This window comes from Crocuta crocuta, unplaced genomic scaffold (genome assembly GCF_008692635.1).
Source record: "Crocuta crocuta isolate KB4526 unplaced genomic scaffold, BGI_CrCroc_1.0 scaffold271, whole genome shotgun sequence".
Lineage (NCBI taxonomy): Eukaryota > Metazoa > Chordata > Mammalia > Carnivora > Hyaenidae > Crocuta > Crocuta crocuta.
The window spans coordinates 2628675-2647533 of record NW_027527824.1 but is presented as its reverse complement, the minus strand read 5'-3'; the positions used below and the strand labels follow the sequence as shown (position 1 = coordinate 2647533).

The following is an 18859-nucleotide window of genomic DNA, read 5'->3' as shown; positions in this document are numbered from 1 at the left end:
GATTTAAAAATTTTTTAATTTAATTTTGAGAGAGACAGAGACAGCCTGAGCAGGGGAGGGGAAGAGAGAGAGAGGAAAAGAGAGAATCCCAAGCAGGCTCCATGTTGTCAGCACAGAGCCCCATGTGGGGGTTCCAACTCCTGAAACTGTGAGATGGTGACCTGAGCCGAAACCAAGAGCCGCACACTTAACCAACTGGGGCACCCAGGCGCCCCTCCTTTGGTATTTTTTAACCCAAGTTTAACTTATATTCCTTGTTTTTTGACATGAGTTTACTTGTCTTAATAGCCCAATCAAAATGAAAGGCCATTAAAGCAGCATTGAGGCACTTCTGCAAACCAACATTGATTTGTTAACTTGGCAATACATAGCTGTTAGGTTCTTTCTGGTAGATACCAATGCTTGCCAGAAAGTTGGAGGTAGGTGAGGGCTAGCTGCTCCTTTGTAGCTGCACCACCAGCTTACTGCGAAAGACAGGTTCAGACTTTCTTGAGCAAATGTGTATCACTAAGCAAAGACCTGCTTGTATGTGCTTGATGGTGTTTCCTCTGTCCTTATAGGTGATGCAAACACAACGTTCTAGCTCAGGGATCAGCAAACTGTGGCCCTTCACTTGTTTTTGTCGATAAAGTTTTATCAAAATAGCCACGCCCATTTGCTTACATGTTGTCTATCACTGCTTTCGAGTTACAGTGGCAGAATTGAATAGTTCCTTGGAAGCAGGATGGCCCGCAATGACTAAAATATTTCTGTATGGGCCATTACAGAAAACCAACCCCTGTTGTAGAGGCAAGATCCTGTTACCATTTTGAGTTGGCATCAGGCAACTGGAATCCTCTAGTGGAAGAGCTTGATAAGTCATAGGCATTACTGCTAGAAGTTTAGATTACAGGCCTCCTTAAATTGTTATGTCCTATTCATGCCAGGGTATTATCTTTAGGATATTATGGCCAATTCAAATGTCTTGCATGCCTCTGATCTCTCATTATGTGAATTTAAAGTCTCTAATGTTGATAGAGATAAAGAGAAAACTTAGGAATTGCCTCAGGGTCATGGGCTTCTTTAGCAGACATTAGCTGACCACATCTGGGGTGTGAATTTTAGGATAACTGACCAAAACCCAAGCTATTGACGGATTATTTTAATTATAACATTACTTCAGTGCATGTAAACATAAAGCTAGGTATAAGCACTTAATACTTATAACTTATACACAAGCAATAAACCTAAACACTTTTACAGATTGTAAATAAAACCAGAATACCGATAAATTTAAAATTAATTTTTGATAAGCCTTTATTGAGATATAATTCATATGCCATAAAATTCAACCTGTTAAAGTACACAGCTCGGTCGTTGTTGGCACGTTCACAAGACTGGGTAATGCTTCTTGCTACCTGATTCCAGAATATTTTCATCACCCCTTTACCCCCATTCTATTTCCCTTGCCCTTCTGCCTTATGGAATTGCCTGCTCTGGAAATTTTTTTTTAGGTGTTATTTTATTTATTTGAGAGAAACAGCATGAGTGGGGAGGAGCAGAAAACCCCAACCAGATTCCCCACCACCATCACAGAACCCGGTGCGGGTCTTGAACTCACAAAACCAAGAGTCCGGTGTGTAACCGACCGAGCCACTGGGCACCCCGCCTGTTCTGGACTTTTTATGTAAGGAGACTCTTATACTATGTGATCTTTGGTAACTGTTTTCTTTCCTAGTGTAATGTTGTCAGATTTCATCTGTATTTATTGAGGATGATCAAAATTCATGTGTTTTTAGGTTCATTGCCAGTTCAGAGTTCTTGTTGAACCCCTCTGGGGATTTTTTTTTCTTGTGAGTTACTGTTCTTTTCCATTCAAGAACTTCTATTTATATAATTTCTATTCTTTATTGATTTTCTTTCTTTGAGATAGTGTTCTCATACTTTTGTTTAATTCTTGTGACATGGTTCCCTTTAATTAAAAAAGTATTTTTAAGTTTATTTATTCTTGAGAGAGACAGAGAGAGCAAGCAGAGGATGGGCAGAGAAAGAAGGAGAGAGAGAATCCTAAGCAGACTCCACACTGTCAGCAGCCCCAGTGCGGGGCTCGAACTCACGAACCTGTGAGATCATGACCTGAGCTGAAACCAAGAGTTGGAGGCTGAACTGACTGAACCACCCAGGCGCCCCTCCTTTAATATTTTTGAACACATTTATGATAAGGTTTTAAATTTTTTCCTGTAAGTCCAATATCTGGCCTTCCTTTACTGACTGGTGTGTGTGTGTGTGTGTGTGTGCGCGCCATACTTTGCTATTTGCTTGTCTTGTCATTTTTTGGTTGAAAATCAGACATTTTAGATGATATAATGTGGCAGCCCCTCAAAGCAGGATTTTTTTGTTGTTGTCTTTTGTTATTGTTATTGTTGCCTATCTTTGTTTTGTTTGTGAGTTCCCTGCATTCATTTTGTAGCATTTTTCATCATGGAGGGCTATGAAATGTTTGATAATTCGGCTTAGCGATCAGCCAGTGATTGAACAGAGATATTTTTTTCTCTTCAATGTTTATTTATTTTTGAGAGAGAGAGAGATAGCGAGCAGGGGAGGGGCAGAGAGAGAGGGAGACAGAATCCCAAGCAGGCCTCATGATGTCAGTGCAGAGCATGACGCGGGGCTCGAACTCATGAACTGTGGGATCGTGACCTGAACTGAAATCAAGAGTCGGACGCTAAACCGACTGAGCCACCCAGGTGCCACTAGAGATTTTCTTAAATACTTTGAACCAGTAATTCTGGTAGCCTTCGCTAAGGGCCTCTTGAGCGTGTGTTGGGGGCCTGCCTTCAGTGCGATCTCCAACTCTGCCTTAGCCTTCGATTCCTGTCATGTAGAGCCCACGTTTACTAGCCAGCCATGGGAGACCGGGCCCTTTCCACTTCTCCCCTGAGCATGCTCACAGCTCCCGTGTGTGTGACCTCGTAGATGGCCCGGGATATTTCAGAGCTTATCAGAGCCACTTATGGGTATCTGTTCCCCCTGTTTTTCCTTCCATGCTTTTTGGTTAGCATTTCGGTAGCTCCGAGCGGCAATGCCTCTCCAGCAGCTGTGATGTGAAATCTTTGCCAGTTGTCACTGTTCTCCCTAAACGACCTGGCTATGGGTCTCTTTGTGCAGTGAGCAGAGTCAGGCAATGTGTAGAGGAGGCCCGAGGAGGCAGTTTGGAAGCAGGCCGCGGCGGTAGTCTGTGCTCTCCAGAGACTGCCAGGCTACTGGTTTTCACAGTCACTGGAGCTGTGAGGCTGTGGGTTTCTAAGGCTACCACAGAGCCGGAGAAAAGGGACAGGACTGAGGCCACGGAGTTGGCTCTAATCGCCACACTTCAGTCACCGTTCTTGAGTAAGTGACTCAAGTGACCAGACTCTTGGGTTTTGGCAACCCTTTGTTTAATTTTTAGAATTCTGAGAAAGTTGACTTGGAGAATTTTCTGCCCGTGTTCCTGCTGCTTTTCAGACATGAGTGTAATTTTATTTTTTAAAAAATGTTTATTTATTTTTGAGAGAGAGTGCACAAGTGGAGGAGGGCAAAGAGAGAGGGAGACACAGAATCTGAAGAAGGCTCCAGGCTCTAAGCAAGCATTCAGCACAGAGCACAATGCAGGTCTCAAACCCACGAACCACGAGATCATGACCAGAGCTGAAGTCGGACGCTTAACCAACTGAGCCACCAGGGTGCCCCATGAGTGGAATTTTAGAGTTCTTCCTCTGCCATTCTGGACATGCTTCTGAGGAAACTTACCTTCATAAAACTTTTTATCGTGGACGTATTCAAATGTACATGAAAGAACAGTTTATGCTATCAGACCTTCACAGGTGCCCTGACTTAGCCTCAATATTTTTTATATTTTGCTCTATTGCTATATTACATTTGCTAATCTCTTCATTTGTGTCTTGGAATAGTTTAAAGCAAATCATACATATATGTATAAAATATATATCGACTCCTATCTATAAATATTTTAGGAGAAACAACATTAACATAGACGATGATGTTTCCCTGAAACTTTGTTACTGCTCCGAAGGAGAAGATGGCTGTGAAAGCTATTGCCCGAGAGCTTCTAACTGGTGTTCAGACCCTGTCCCTTGGGGTCCCTCACTCTCTGGCCACTTTTCTCTGGGAAACCTTCAGTTGAATAGCTCACTATGGCCTTCACTCGGCAAGAATGTGTCTTTTATTTAGATCCTCTCTTGCTCTTTACTCCTTGACCTCTCATTTCCTTTTTTTTACTCTTTTTTTTTTTATATTTATTCATTTTTTGAGAGAGAGAGAGCACGAGTGGGGAAGGGGCATAAAGAGAGGAGACACGGAATCTGAAGCAGGCTCCAGGCTCTGAGCTGTCAGCACAGAGCCTGATGAGGGGCTCAAACCCATGACCCGCGAGATCATGACCTGAATAGAAGTTGGATGCTTAACCAACTGAGCCACCCAGGGGCCCCTCCTTTTTTTTGCTCTTGACCTAATCTCAAGCATAAATGCAAATGCACCCTCTGAAATTCAGATTATTCAGATACTTACATTTATTTTTCCTTGTCAGAGTGAAAGCACTAAATGAAAAAAAAAATCTTATGGTAAATTCTCAGACCTTAGAATATTGGCAATAAATTGAAACATTAAATAACCCCGGATGCTGGTGAAAGTATTTATGTTGGGAGATGCATTAACTGTGGCCTTTCAGGAAGGCTATTTCTTCTGTCAGAAATGAAAATTCTGACCTAGGGATTTTACGAATGACATCCTTCAGTAGGGGCACACGTACCCCAGTGTTCATAGCAGCACTTTCAACAATGGCCAAATCATGAAAACACCCTAAATATCCATCAGCTGACGAATGGATCAAGAAGATCCATTCTATACAATGGAATACTACATGGCAATGAGAAGGAATGAAATCTGGCCATTTGTAGCAAGGTGGATGGAACTCGGGGGTGTTAATGCTAAGTGAAATAAGTCAGGCAGAGAAGGGCAGATACCATAAGCTTTCACTCATAAGTGGAACAGGAGAAACTTAACAGAGGACCCTGGGGGAGGAGAAGGGGAAAAAATAGTTAAGGAGAGGGAGGGAGGCAAACCATGAGAGACTTTTAAATACTGAGAACAAACTGAGAGTTAATGGGGATGGGGGAGAAGGGAAAAGGGGTGATGGGCATGAAGGAGGGCACTTGTTGGGATGAACACTGGGTGTTATATGGAAACCAACTTGACAAACTATAAAAGAAATAAATCAAATTTAAAATTAAAAAAAAAAAGAATGGCATCCCATATATATACCTTTGTAGTTCTGGAAAAGGGAATATATACAAGCATAGTCACTGAAGCATGCTTCTGGAAATAACACCAATGCCTGTGAGCTGTTAAATGAAAGATGTTTAAGAGCCTCTGTTGATGAAAAAAGTTGAATTGCACAACAATATTTCTATCACGATCTACTTTGGAAAATAAAATTGCATGTATCCAGTTGGCATTGTGTTTTATATAACAGACTAAAAATAAAAGTGGTTTAGTGAAGACAGAAGCTTCCTTTTCTCGCATCAGTGCTGCCGTGAGGTTGGCAGTCTAGGGCTGGTATGGTATGTTGATGCCCGGGTGTTATGGGAGACCCAGGCCTCTCTCTTCCCATTCCACCCACATGGCTAATGATTTCCATTTTCAAGTTTCTGTCTTGGTCCAGACATCTGTAGTAGCCTTTAAGTCTTTATGGGGAGGGGGTTAGGAAGAGTAAGGACAGGTAGAAAAGCCAGAATAGGACCCCTTCCAGATGATTCCGTCCCTGTAAGCAGCCTTCCTTGAAACTGAACACAACACTTCTGTTTATACTCATTGATTAGTACGGAGTCACGTGGCCACATGAGTTTACACAAAAGGCAGAGAACCCTGGTGGTTTATTTGGGGTGGCAGTCAAGGTCCTGGCGCTAAGGAGAAGGGAATAATGGATGTTGGGTAAGCGTCGCCACGTCTGTCACTATATAAATAATGCTTTCAGGCATCATGGCACAGAACACTTCTGTAAGCACCCATGAGAGCCTGTTACCATGGGGTACCCTGGAGAGTAGAGTAGGGAGAGAGCGTGAGTGAGGGTAAGGAGAGCGGAGGAGAGCGTGAGTGAGGGTAGGGAGAGCAGCTGCATTTTACCTTATACCTGGCTGTACTGTTGGATATTTTTTTCTCAGGGGCACATTGTACTTTTATAATTGTGGTAAAGAGAAACTCAACAACCACGGAAACCCATGGTTGATGAAGGAAAGTATTAGGTGACCTAGCTGATAATCCGTAGCAAGCCACAGTTTTATTGTTAATGTGTTTCTCGGTGGCGGGAAAGTATTATGGTAACTCCTTAAGAGGACCTGAGGAGCGAGCCTTAATTGTCCAGACTTAGGAATCATTATGGTCCCAGAAGGCAGTGGGGCAGATATGTTTTGAGGTTTCTTATGACCTTTGTATTTTGTGACTTACTGCATTTATGGAGTAAGACTGGTCTTGGTATGAGTTCTCAATTCTTGTGCCGGCCGACCGCGCTCATTAAGAATGCTTACCTAATGCTAGGCCCTGGTGTCACTGAGCAAAGTGGCTCCTTTCTAAGGTATAACCGCAGTGGGAAGTCATAAAACATAAAGCCTAAAAGTGCATGTTTCACTGACATCTGTGTATTCATAGATATTAATAGGAATTTATATAGTGTAACTTAAATGAATCCTCAGACCTTTATAAATAGCTATAAAATTTTATTGACTCAAGGAGGGCTTTTGGAATTTTTGCCTAATGGTTTTGCTGGGCACTGTTTTCTCATTCAGGTGGTATGTTCTACGTTTTTAATAGATCTGTCATTCCCTGCGGCCCCATACAGAGTACAAACCATTAACATGGTTTTCAGAGTGCCGTTTTGGAAAGACAGTGTTTTGCACCTCTCTGCCTGGCTTCAGTAGAACAAACTACTTTTCACCATTTGTTCAGGGTGGTTTGAACATCTGCGTATGTATCCAGTTCAGACGAGTCAAGAATAACAAAAACCTCCTTTTCTAGTGGTGTTTATTGGGCATGTATTAGCGCAGGGGGTTCAGTTGTTACAGTTAAGAGCAATTGGTATGTTTCTTACTCTATAGGAATTTAAAGTCTGTCATAAACAGTAGCAACAGAGGCAAGGATAAACGAAGCCAAATTAACCCCTTCTGGCTGGGAATCCCAATGTCCTACTGAGGTCATGGGTGTGATTACATCCACCTGAGGGCGCATCTCTATTTCTGTCTGGATAAATGTGCAACGTTTGCCGTCAGTACTCAGTCCCACACTTTGAGAGCTGGGTAAAACCACCTTGAGCCTTTATGGTGGTGGTTCTCCTTTTTTGAATCATTGACTCCTTTGAGAGCCTGGTGAAAAGCGTGTATCTCTCTGGCAGAATGAATGAGTGCATCTATACAGATTATTCACATATGTGTTTATAAGGTTTCTGGACCATTTAAACCCATTGACAGAGAAGTCCTGATCCTCCTCAGCTTTTCATTTTCATAGATGAATAAACAGAGGCCTGGAGAGACTCGGTGACTTCCCGATAGTGCTTTGGTACACGTTTTCAAGATTCCAGCTGCACTTTGGTATCTGTAGAACACAATGCGATGTGGCCAACGTCATGTGGAAATGCCCTGTGCTCTGCCGAAGAAAATACATTCCAGCAAAAACGTTCATCAGTGAGAAGTACTAAAAGATTGAAAAATAGAAGCAGTAACAATTTCCCCAACTCTTTGTGCAAGCTAAAGCCAGGTGTCACTGAGAAAAGTGGCTCCTTTATTTTTTTCTCTCTCTCTCTTTTTTAAGTTTATTCATTTATTTTGAGAGAGCACAAGCAGGTGAGGGGAAGAAGAGAAGGAGAGAAGAATCTTAAGTGGCCTCTGTGCCATCAGTGAAGAGCCTNGAACCCACGAACTGCGAGATCATGACCTAAGCGAAAGTCGGATGCTTAACCGACTAAGCCACCCAGGCGCCCCAAAAGTGGTTCTTTTTAAAGATACAACCACAGTGAGAAGTAATAAAATATAAAGTATAAAAGGGTGTATTTCACTGACATCTATGTATTCATATATATTTATGGGGATATATATATAGGGTAAACTAAATGAATCCTCTGACCTTTATAACCTGACCGTTATAACCTATATAGCCCTTATAAGCTTTATAATCCTATAACCAAAATAGGAAGGAAAGAATAGGAAATAGGTTTTCCTAAAAAAAATTGTTAATGTTTATTTGTTTATTTTTTAAAATTTTTAGTTATTTACTTCTGAGAGAGAGACAGCGTGAGCAGGGGAGGGTCAGAGAGAGAGGGAGACACAGAATTTGAAACAGTCTCCAGGCTCTGAGCTAGATGTCAGCACAGAGCCCGACACGGGGCTCGAACCCACGAACTGTGAGATCATGACCTGAGCCAAAGTCAGACACTTAACCGACTGAGCCACCCAGGCACCCCAATGTTTGTTTATTTTTAAGAGACAGAGAGAGACAGAGTGTGAGTGGGGGAGGGGCAGAGAGATGGGAGGCACAGAACCCGAGGCAGGCTCCAGGCTCTGAGCTGTCAGCACAGAGCCCAGTGCGGGGCTCGAACCCACAAACCGTGAGATCATGGCCTGAGCCGAAGTCAGATGTTTAACCGATGGAGCCTCCCGGGCGCCCTGGGGAATAGGGCTTATATGCTTGGTGTGTGGCTGACCTCACCCTGTGCTGCACTGGGGAGCTGCCAGGTTAAGCCTCCACCCCCCACCCAACCCCAAGTTCAGCTGCAGGACGATTTTCCCTTCCTCCTTATCTGGTGTTAGGGAGTATCTAGTACCTGTTGGAGACCAGGTGTCTGGGAAGCTGTGGCCTGAACACAACGCTGCAAAAATGTGCATTTGCCGTCACACTGTGTTTTGTGTTGTTGGTAGAATCAGGGGTTCTGACTTTTCTGTTTTCCTTTTTCGCTTGTTTTGAGTGGCTGTAATGTGGCATGACTGACATTTCCACCCCCCTCCTTTTCCTTGGCAGCATTTCCTGGGCAGTCCAGAGCCATCTTCTGTCCAGCTCTGGGTCTCCTTTGGCCGGAAGCCCATGCGAGCAGCCCAGTTTGTCACAAGACATCCTATTAATGTGAGTGGGGTCCACTTGGGGGTGGAAAGAAGTGTTCTCGTCCCCAGGGAGATGTCGGGGGAAGGGTGTTGCAGGAATGTCCTTCTGGGTAGCCACTGGATGGAGGCCCCCTGAAGTCACTTTCTAGATAGGTCTCTAGAAAGAACCATTATGCTTTGGACATCTTGGTCTGTTTTTTTCCCTCTTCCCTGTTTGAAACACAGCTGAATGGGAGTCTGAATTTGCTTTCCGTGGAGAAGGATTAGCAGAGAGGTTTGGGACCGGAGTCAATGGGCTCCGTGTGCCAGTACTGGAGGATTGGGGAGCTAGGGACCACAGTTATTGATTAGGCACCTGCTGTGTCCCTTACAGATGGCTGGGTTCCAAAACTGGATAACATTTGGGTCCCACCCTTTTAGAAACATACAGGTTGGAGATGCAGAGAACTGAGCAGAGGAGGAAACCATATGGAGTCAAATACTTGACTTCAGGATGTGCGTATTAGCACGTAGAGACCGATATGGCAGATCAGCATTGGCTGGGGTCATCAGAAAGGTGACCACAGGCAGGAGGTAGCATTTAAAAAAAATTTTTTTATGTTTATTCATTTTTGAGAGACAGACATGGAGTGCAAGCAGGGGAGAGGCAGAGAGAGAGGGAGACACAGAATCTGAAGCAGGTTCCAAGCTCTGAGCTGTCAGCACAGAGCCCAAGACGGGGCTCAAACTCATGGACCATGAGATCATGACCTGAGCTAAAGTTGTATACCCAACCAGCTGAGCCACCCAGGCATCTGAGGTGACATTTTTTAAAAATGTTTATTTAATTTGAGAAAGAGAGAGAGTCAGGTGCACAAGCGGGGGAGGAGCAGAGAGAACGAATCCCAAGCAGGCTCCATGCACAGCTCAACGCAGGGCTCGATCCCATAACTATGAGATCATGACCTGAGCTGAAATAAGAGTTGGATGCTTAACTGATTGAGCCACCCAGGAGCCCCAGGAGGTGGCATTTGAAGGCCTTGCTTCTAGCAGTGGGTATGATGGAAGGCTGGTAGCTTCAGGTGGAGAACGCTCTTATCAATTCTTTGCTTTTTATGGGTTCTGCCTTCCTTTAGTACCTCAGAGAAAAGGAAAGGAAAGGAAATGCATGTTAATGTATACTGTGCTTTGTACTAACGATAGATCTCCTGGGAAAAAGCGGGATGTGACATTATTCACCAAAAAGAGGTTCTTAGGTCATTTATGGAGTTCAGCGGCCCACTCTTTTGCACCCCATTTGCCAGGAAGGGGCTTGCTCCAGCCGCTAGGCAGCCTCAGCTCCCCAACCTTGGTAAAAGCTGGCCAACCTTTTACCAAAATTTGGGAAGCTGTCCTTGGAACGTTTGGAAGTCATTACTTTAGCGTCCATAGGGAAAGTCCACTACACAGGTGTGTTTTTTGACTCGTGTGTATTTTGGTTCTTGATTCCAAAGGAATATTACATCGCAGATGCCTCCGAGGACCAGGTGTTTGTGTGTGTCAGTCATAGTAACAGCCGCACCAACCTGTACATCTCGGAAGCGGAAGGGCTGAAATTCTCCCTGTCCTTGGAGAACGTGCTGTATTACAGCCCAGGAGGGGCAGGCAGCGACACACTGGTGAGGTAAGGAGACCGCGAGGCCCTCCCCGGCTCTCTTACATCAGCACAACCACATCGTGTTGGGTGTTCTTCAATGTTACCTGCGCATTTGGACTCACCTGGCGAGTTTTCGGAAACCCCGATGCCTGGCTCGTGGTGCTGTTTAACCAGTTTGGGGTGTAGCTGGGGGAGGAAGATTTAAAAACTTTTTTAAATGTTTATTTATTTTGGAGAGACAGATAGAGCACAGGTCGGGAGGGACAGAGAGAGAGAGAGAGAGAGAGAGAGAGGGAGGGAGGGAGACACAGAATCTGAAATAGGCTCTGAGCTGTCAGCACAGAGCCCCATGCGGGGCTCAAACTCAGGAACAGCGAGATTATGAGAGCCAAAGTCAGACACTTAACTGACCGAGACACCCAGGAGCCCCTGGGGTATGACGATTTTAAAAAGCCCTTCTGGGGGATGAGATGCCAGGGTTGAGCACTGCTGCCCTGGGTGACACTTGGAGTCACAGCCGTGTCAGCCACTCCCTGGGTTCCTGTCCTTCAGTTGTCTGGCTTTGTGGTCTCTGAGTCAGTGGGAAAAAGCACTTGGAAAATGTCAAGCTGTCACGGATGGGCTGGTGTGGGTAGCCATGGGGCCTGGCCTCCAAGTGACTCAGGTTAATTGACTTTTTTTTTTTTTCTTTGTAATTGCAAGTATAGCTCTGGGTGTCTGCTGAAAGGCACCAACATCATTGATCCTTTACCGGTACATCACATACTTGGAGTTGTTTTGTAGTAATGGACGTTCCCTGGGCTGGGGAGGGGCCGGGGCTCTGCAGGGATGCATGCCCCCAACCCGTGGTGACCCTTGAGGGCCAGGAGTCCACTTCTCACTTGTATGACAAGCCCGTCTTCTGTGAGGCGTCCGAATGTGGTGAGGATCACTCTCAGCTTCTGGAAAGAGCCATCCAGTGAAGCTGGCTGGAGTACAGCATGGTCTGACTCCAAGGCCACAACCGCCAGGTCAGAGGGCGTGGCGTTGCTGTCCGTGGCCTCTCATCAGGCAGATGATGGATGTAGTCACGACTTCTTTCCACAAGGACGCTGCTGCTCGGGGCCAGACCTTGTTCCAGCCTCAGCAGTGAGATTATGTGGCCAGCAGTAAAAAGTCAAAACCGGGTGTCCGTTCCCGCAGAGGTTTTGTTCTCACTGGGGGAAGATGGAACGTGAACGGATATGTGGTTTGCGAGGTGATGGGAAGCAAGCAAAGCAAGTTAAGAGGATGGGATTATGGGCGTGTTATTTCATACAGGCTGGTCATGGAAGGCTGTTCTAGAATAGTGACATTTCAGCAGGTGCCCGAGTCACGTGAGGGAGGGAGCAGGCAGATACCTGGGGAAGGGCACTGCAGGCAGAGGGAACAGCGTGCCCAGAGGCTCTGAAGCTGGGCTCTGTGGGTTTATTTTAGGAGCAGCGAGAAGGCCAGGGTGGATCCAGCAGCTGGAGGAGGAGAGAGAGAACCCAAGAGGCGGGATCTAAGAGAGCAGGGCTCACATTGTAGAAGGACTTCAAGAGCATGCACAGAACTTACTGTTTTTGTTTCTAAGTACAATGTGGAGGTTTTTTTTTTTTTAATGTTTATTTATTTTTGAGAGAGAGAGAGAGTGCGAATGGGGGAGGGGCAGAGAGAGAGAAGGAGACTCAGAATCCGAAGCAAGCTCCAGGCTCCAAGCCGCTAGCACAGAGCCTGACGTGGGGCTTGGACCCACAAACTGAGATCATGACTTGAGCTGAAGTTGGACGTTCAACCGACTGAGCCACCCAGGCACCCCAGTGTGGGGGGTTTTAACCAGAAGATAGACATCATTTGATTTAACCTGTTCTATTTTTTAAAAAACCATCTTAAACACTGTGAATTGCATTATGTAAAGGAGAGTACATGAAATGTAAATGGACAGTATGATCAATAATTTCAGGTGAATACTCATGTGACTTATCTTCGAGGAGCCATCTGGATGCTCTGGGCAAAGTAAACTCTGGGAAGACTCTGGGAAGCAGGAAGCCTGGCTGTAGAAGTGTCAGAGAAGGGGCGCCTGGGTGGCTTAGTCGGTTAAGCGTCCGACTTTCGCTTAGGTCATGATCTCGCGGTTCGTGGGTTCGAGCCCCGCGTCGGGCCCTGTGCTGACTGCCAGCTCGGAGCCTGGAGCCTGTTTCAGTCTGTGATTCCCTCTCTCTCTGACCCTCCCCTGCTCACGCTGTCTCTCTCTCTCTCCTAGAAGTAAATAAAACATTAAAAAAAAAAATTAAAAAAAAAAAGTGTCAGAGAAATCCAGCTGTGGAGACTTAATGGCCCACTGCCACTTGGGCCAGGTCATTGGCAGAATGATGCCCAGTGTTGAGTCAGGGAGTCCGGGAGGGCTGGGTGAGGGGCAGATGTCGGGCGGGGGAAAGAGCAAGACTTCGGGTTTGGACTCACCAGGTTGGAGATGCCTACTGGATGCCCACGGGGAGAACTTTCTATGTGGTCTCTGATAGTGCTTTCCCACTCCTTGTTTCGGCTCATTCGGAGGTGTGTCCTATTTTGTGCCTTACTCCCCCTCACCCCCCAGTGGAGATTCACGAATCATTTGTTACTCAGTGTGTGTTAATGTGTTCTGAATCATTCCTACCACGATTCAGCCTCAGGTTTTTCTCGTTTGGTAGGTGACAGCCTCTTTGGGCTGGTTCCTGTGTCCTTTTTGTTTTCTTTTTAAAATAATTTATTGAGGTGAAATTCACATAACATTAGCTTACCCATTATGTATAATATTTGTTTTTGAGGGAGAGAGAGAGAGAGGGAGGGAGTGCAAGCGGGGGAGGGGCAGAGAGAGAGGGAGACACAGAATCCGAAACAGGCTTCAGGCCCCGACCTGTCAGCACAGAGCCCGACGCGGGGCTCAAACTCACAGACTGCAAGATCATGACCTGAGCCAAAGTCAGATATTTAACCCCCCCCCAGTCCTCCCCCACAGGCAACCCTAGATTAACGATTTTAAAGTGAATGAGTCTGTGGCATTTAGGATATTCAGTGTTGTGCAGCCATCAGCTTTAATAGAATTCCAAAACATATTCGTTTCCCCAGAAGAAAACCCCTTACCCACCAAGCCATTTCTCTTCACTCTCCCCTCCTCCCTAGCCCCTGGTAGCCACGAATCTTCTTTTCTGTCTCTGGATTTACCTTCTCTGGATATTCTGTGTAAACAGAGTCATAGCGTAATATGTGATCTCTGTGTCTGGCTTCTTTCACTCTTCCTGATGTTTTCAAGGTTTATCCACAGGTCGGCCGCATGTGCCAGTGCTGAATACTACATTCCTTCCTTTTTTTTTTTTTTTATCATTAATTATGAACCATTATTCCTCAGGCCTTTTATAGATTCTGTTTTGGTTCCCCCCCCCACCTTTGAGAGCCTCTGGCTATAGAGCAGATAAGTCACAGCTTGCCAAGGGTTTCCTTATCCTCCACATTTGTCAGGTATTGGATACCTCAGGGTAGAGCTGAAGCCAGAAGCCATGGAGGGTGGCTCCCCAGGAGGTAGTAAGCTCGGTTATGTGACCCTATGGTCCTGCCATATACACACCTGGTCCTTTTTATGGTCACAAAGGTCACTCCCGCCCTGTCTGTACATACAGTCCAGTTAGGAAATTGGAACTAGACTTATGTATGCATCCACAGACCCACATAGGCTCAGCCTTCCTAGAGCTTTCTTCAGGCTTTATCTCAGCGCTGGAGATCTTCAGATATGCTCACCTGAGTCAACTTTTGTCACCTACTTCTCCATCTCAGCGAGATGAAATGGGATAAGGGTGTGTTAGCCGAATAGGGGGGCAGGCTGGTTAGGAAAAACCAAACCAATGAAACACAGCACTTATGTGATGTTTGAGCTGTTCATTGACCCAATAGGAAAAGTGCCAAAGAATTAATCTTAATTTGCTTCGAGAACCAGAGAAGGACTGGTGACCCTGGCAGTGGGGAGATGTGCTGAGCAGAAAGGTCATGGAAAGTGGTGTCTGGGTGGGGGGCCAGGTGTGGAGAGGAGATGGGAGGCCTGGGGGGTGACGTGGAGGGCATCTGAGGAGGACCTCAGGTGAGGGTGAAGCAGGCTTGCATTTTGCACGGAGGGTGGTCGAGGGGCCCTGGTGCGTGGCCGGGGAGCAGGGGACAGGTGCTGTCGTGCGGGCTTATGAGAGGAAATGTAAGAAAATGGATGAACAGCTCAGGGAGAGGCGGGTCGTCGCAGGGCCAACGGGAGCTCACAGGACAGTCTGGGGAGCGCATGAGGCACAGAGGACAAGTTTCTGCTTGGAACCGAGAGCTACAAATCCAAGGGAGTGACTGGAGGGCAGAAGCAGAGCTCTTTTGGTGAGAGAAAGCCAGGCCTCCCACATGCGTGAAAGAAGCCAGTAGACCTGATGGTGGCAGTTTCTTGATGGTGGAATCCAACACCGTACTGCTGAGGCACATAGAGAGCAGGTGGAGGATAGACCTTGAACCGATTTCTAAAGAAGCAACCCAGAAAATAATTCCAGTTGACCTAAGGAAACCACATGTCAGAATATTGGATCTCAGGGTGTCTGGGTGGCTCAGTTGGTTAAGTGTCCGACTTTGGTTCAGGTCATGATCTCATGGTTCATAGGATCAAGCCCCACATCGGGCTCTGTGCTGACAGCTCAGAGCCTGGAGACTGCTTTTCTCTCTCTTTCTCTCTCTCCCTCTCTCTGCCCCTCCCCTGTTCACACTCTGTCTCTCAAACATGAATAAACGTTAAAAAAAATTAAAAAATTTCCTTATCTGCCTCAGAGCCTGTAGCGTGCTTCTTTCTGTCTGAGGAGGCAAAGCACTCAACCAGCTCAAGATTTGTACAGCAGATAATGGAAAAAAGCAGTTCTGTGTTTTGTTTTAAAAACAAAGTCCAGTGGCTCAGAACTCTTCTAAATAAAGGACACACTCCCAGTGTTAAAAACCACGTGTGAAGTCTGCTTAGCACTTCTCAGCGATCTGTTGCATTTGATTCATGTGTACCATTTCAGTGCAAAAATTCCAGTGAAATCGGTGTCCTAGCACGGAAGTTCAGGCCTGGGAGGGCTTTATTCTCTGCGTCGCTGTTAATAAGTTAACCTCAAGTTTCTAGAACCATCTTGCCTCCTTGGGTAGGGATTCTGCTCTGCTTTCTGACAGAAACCCTATGGACTTCTCTCTGATCAGCATGTTCGACAATTAGTTGGAAGTCTAAGGCTGTGTAAGCTGTAGCACTGTATCCCTGCAGATTGGGGTAAAGTCCCAGCACTTTTATTAGCATCTGGCAAGGCTGGCTATATTGTTTTCCTTTTTTTCAAGGCTCACTGGAGGATTTAGGGTGAAAAGCCTCCTGGCCTTCAAAGTTAAAAAAACAATCACATTAAAAAAAGGGAGAGAGATTATTCAACTATAAAAAGGAATAGGGTGCTGTTACAACATGGGTGAATGCTGGAAACATGGGAAAGTAACCATAAGGCCACACAGCATGATTCCACTGATAATGAAACACTCAGAATCGGCAAACCCGTAGAGATGGAAAGCTAACGTGGCTAGTGCTTGCCAGCACCTGGGATGGGAAGGAGACAGGGGGAATGCTTGTTAGTGAGTATGGGGTTTCTTTCTGAGATGATGGAAAGGTTCTGGAACCAGATAGTGATGCTGGTACACTGTGATGCTGCAAATGTACTTAACGCCATTGAGTTCTGTCCTTTAAAACAGTTAAATTTCATGTTATTTACAATAAAAACATACCGAGGAAATATCCGTACTGGTTCCCAGCTGTTTATTTTCTTTTACTGTAGGTATTTTGCAAATGAGCCATTTGCCGACTTCCACCGGGTGGCAGGGTTGCAAGGAGTCTACATTGCTACTCTGATTAACGGTTCTATGAATGAGGAGAACATGAGGTCAGTCATCACCTTTGACAAAGGCGGCACCTGGGAATTTCTTCAGGCTCCAGCCTTCACAGGATATGGAGAAAAAATCAATTGTGAGGTATAGATGCTTTCACCTTGTTTGGGCTTTTAAAACTGATTTTTATGTGGAGTTCTGCCCTTACAGTTCCCAAACTCAGCACCAAGGCAGCACTGTCTTTCTTGACTTAGCTCCTAGTTTCAACATTAGTCCCTGCTGTATTTCTTGGGGAGGCATCATTCCTTTGTGAAGCTGGATTTTTCTAGAAGTCCCTATGATAAAAGGCAAGCAAGAAAGTCAGGGTGGAGCAGGAAATCACATTGGTATGGTTCTAAACTTTGAGAAATTGTGTTGTACCCAGCAGGTACACACATCCCATATTAAGTAATTGTGGTTATTTAAGAATGAAATAGAAATTTTGTTTTCTTTCTCTATCTCTGTGGGTGTGTATATACATATATAATATAGTATATATATATAAAATATATATTNCTGTTAATTGAGAGTGCTACTAAGTTATAAGAGCTGTAAGTATGTATACTTATTTAAGTTGCTTGGTGTTAACTACTTAAAAAACAAATGCTGGTATTTCTTCTGGCCTGAGGCTGCTGTAAAAAACTCATGGGGACCCTAATTGTGTTGTGAACCACGGAAAGTTTGGGAAACTCTGGCAGCAGTATTTCCGTGGAACTTTAAAGAAAAATACCTTCTTGAATATAATNNNATTCTACAATTTTCCCAATCAGTGGGTTCATCCGAAAAGTGGAGAATGTGACAAGGTATTATTTGGTCTCCCTAAAGGGTTCCCACTCTCCTAGGTGGCTCCTTTCTTGTCCCTTGGAAGAGCAGTCTGTTCTTGACTTTGAGTTCCTTGGCCTTATGTGACATCCCTCCCACACCTCCATTTTTACCTTGCATAAGGGATCTGGGGTATATAAAGTAGGTGGGCAGAAGGAACTCGGAAAAACTCAAGTAGCTGCAGTTCTTGGAAAAACAGTAACAGTTACCTGGTCTTTTGGGTTTTTTAATTTTGTGTGTCCATGATTATGTTGACTCTACTATATGCCGTATCTGTGGCCATTGGGAAGTTTTTTTTTAGAGACTCTTGCTCTCCCTGGACTTCTTGATTACTCTTCCCTATTTGGCAGCGGGTTTCAACTTAGCACACCGAGTCTAACTTTGGTAAGAGGCAGGATATAAGTAGATACAGACAAATGCACAAGTGCTTCTTTATTCAGGGGTGTCTGCTAGATTTGGGGAGCCCTTCCTGAGCCTGTGCGGAAGGCCTCAGTGTGTAGTAGGGGTTTGAGCCCTAGTTATATAGAATTAATGAGACTGTTGAAACTCAGCTCACTCCCACGACTGATCTGTATCTGTTTATTTATGGATTGTACAACAGCTGGTCGAGCTTTTAGTTTCTGCTTGTGATCTTAGGTAGTGAAAGAACAGGTTGGTTGGCAAATGTTTCTCCGAGACCCAACCTAATTTTCTCTAGTATCATTTGCCAAACTGTGATGTCAGCAAGATGGACATTTGTTAAGTCCCTTTGTTATAAAAATAAGCTTATATTGCAAACCCTGTCAACTTTTACCTATTAACATGAGCACACACAGAGTTACCTTGTCTAGAATACCAGTCGTGGCAGAATAGCATTTGACCATGGCATTCTGGCCGAGAGAATCAGGCCTGACTGCCCAGCAAACAGCTTTGTTTGCAGAACTATTAAAATCCGACTGTAAGTGACGGAGGCCAGTCTGAGTAACTAGTTTTGCAGTGGACGTTCATTGCAGGGTTGATTCTTTGGACAAATATAGACTATGTCAAAATTGTTTTAAGGTCTCATGTGTTATATATCTGGGAGCTTATCAGGGAGACTTTATGACTCCTGCTTCTTGGTTCTTCCTCTGATGGCATTGCTTAAATCATATTTGAAATAGATCTCCGACTTAAAAAAATAAGTACCATGAAATTATTTAATTTCTCTTCAGTCCCGAGTCACGCAAGAGTATCTCTGGGTAACGTAGAGGGAGTGATAGATAGCCTTCGACCTATGTGAGTTGACACTGACTTCTAATTATTATTCTCTGAGAGTCTCAGAAGGAATTTTTTAAATTTTACTTTTTTCTTCAGTGAGAGGCATATATGTGGTTCAGGTAATCACATCCACCTG

At 45.0% G+C, this 18859-nt stretch overlaps 1 protein-coding gene across 1 annotated transcript in view; it reads left to right on the top strand.

Annotated features, from left to right (window-relative positions):
* The window catches only part of SORL1 (sortilin related receptor 1), a 174234-nt gene that overhangs the window by 43265 nt on the left and 112110 nt on the right, over window positions 1-18859 (top strand). Inside the window, exons 7-9 of the mRNA XM_077776655.1 lie at window positions 9040-9141; window positions 10592-10761; window positions 16578-16770. Of these exons, the coding sequence (XP_077632781.1) occupies window positions 9040-9141; window positions 10592-10761; window positions 16578-16770 (465 nt within the window). The remainder of the gene's footprint in view (window positions 1-9039; window positions 9142-10591; window positions 10762-16577; window positions 16771-18859) is intronic.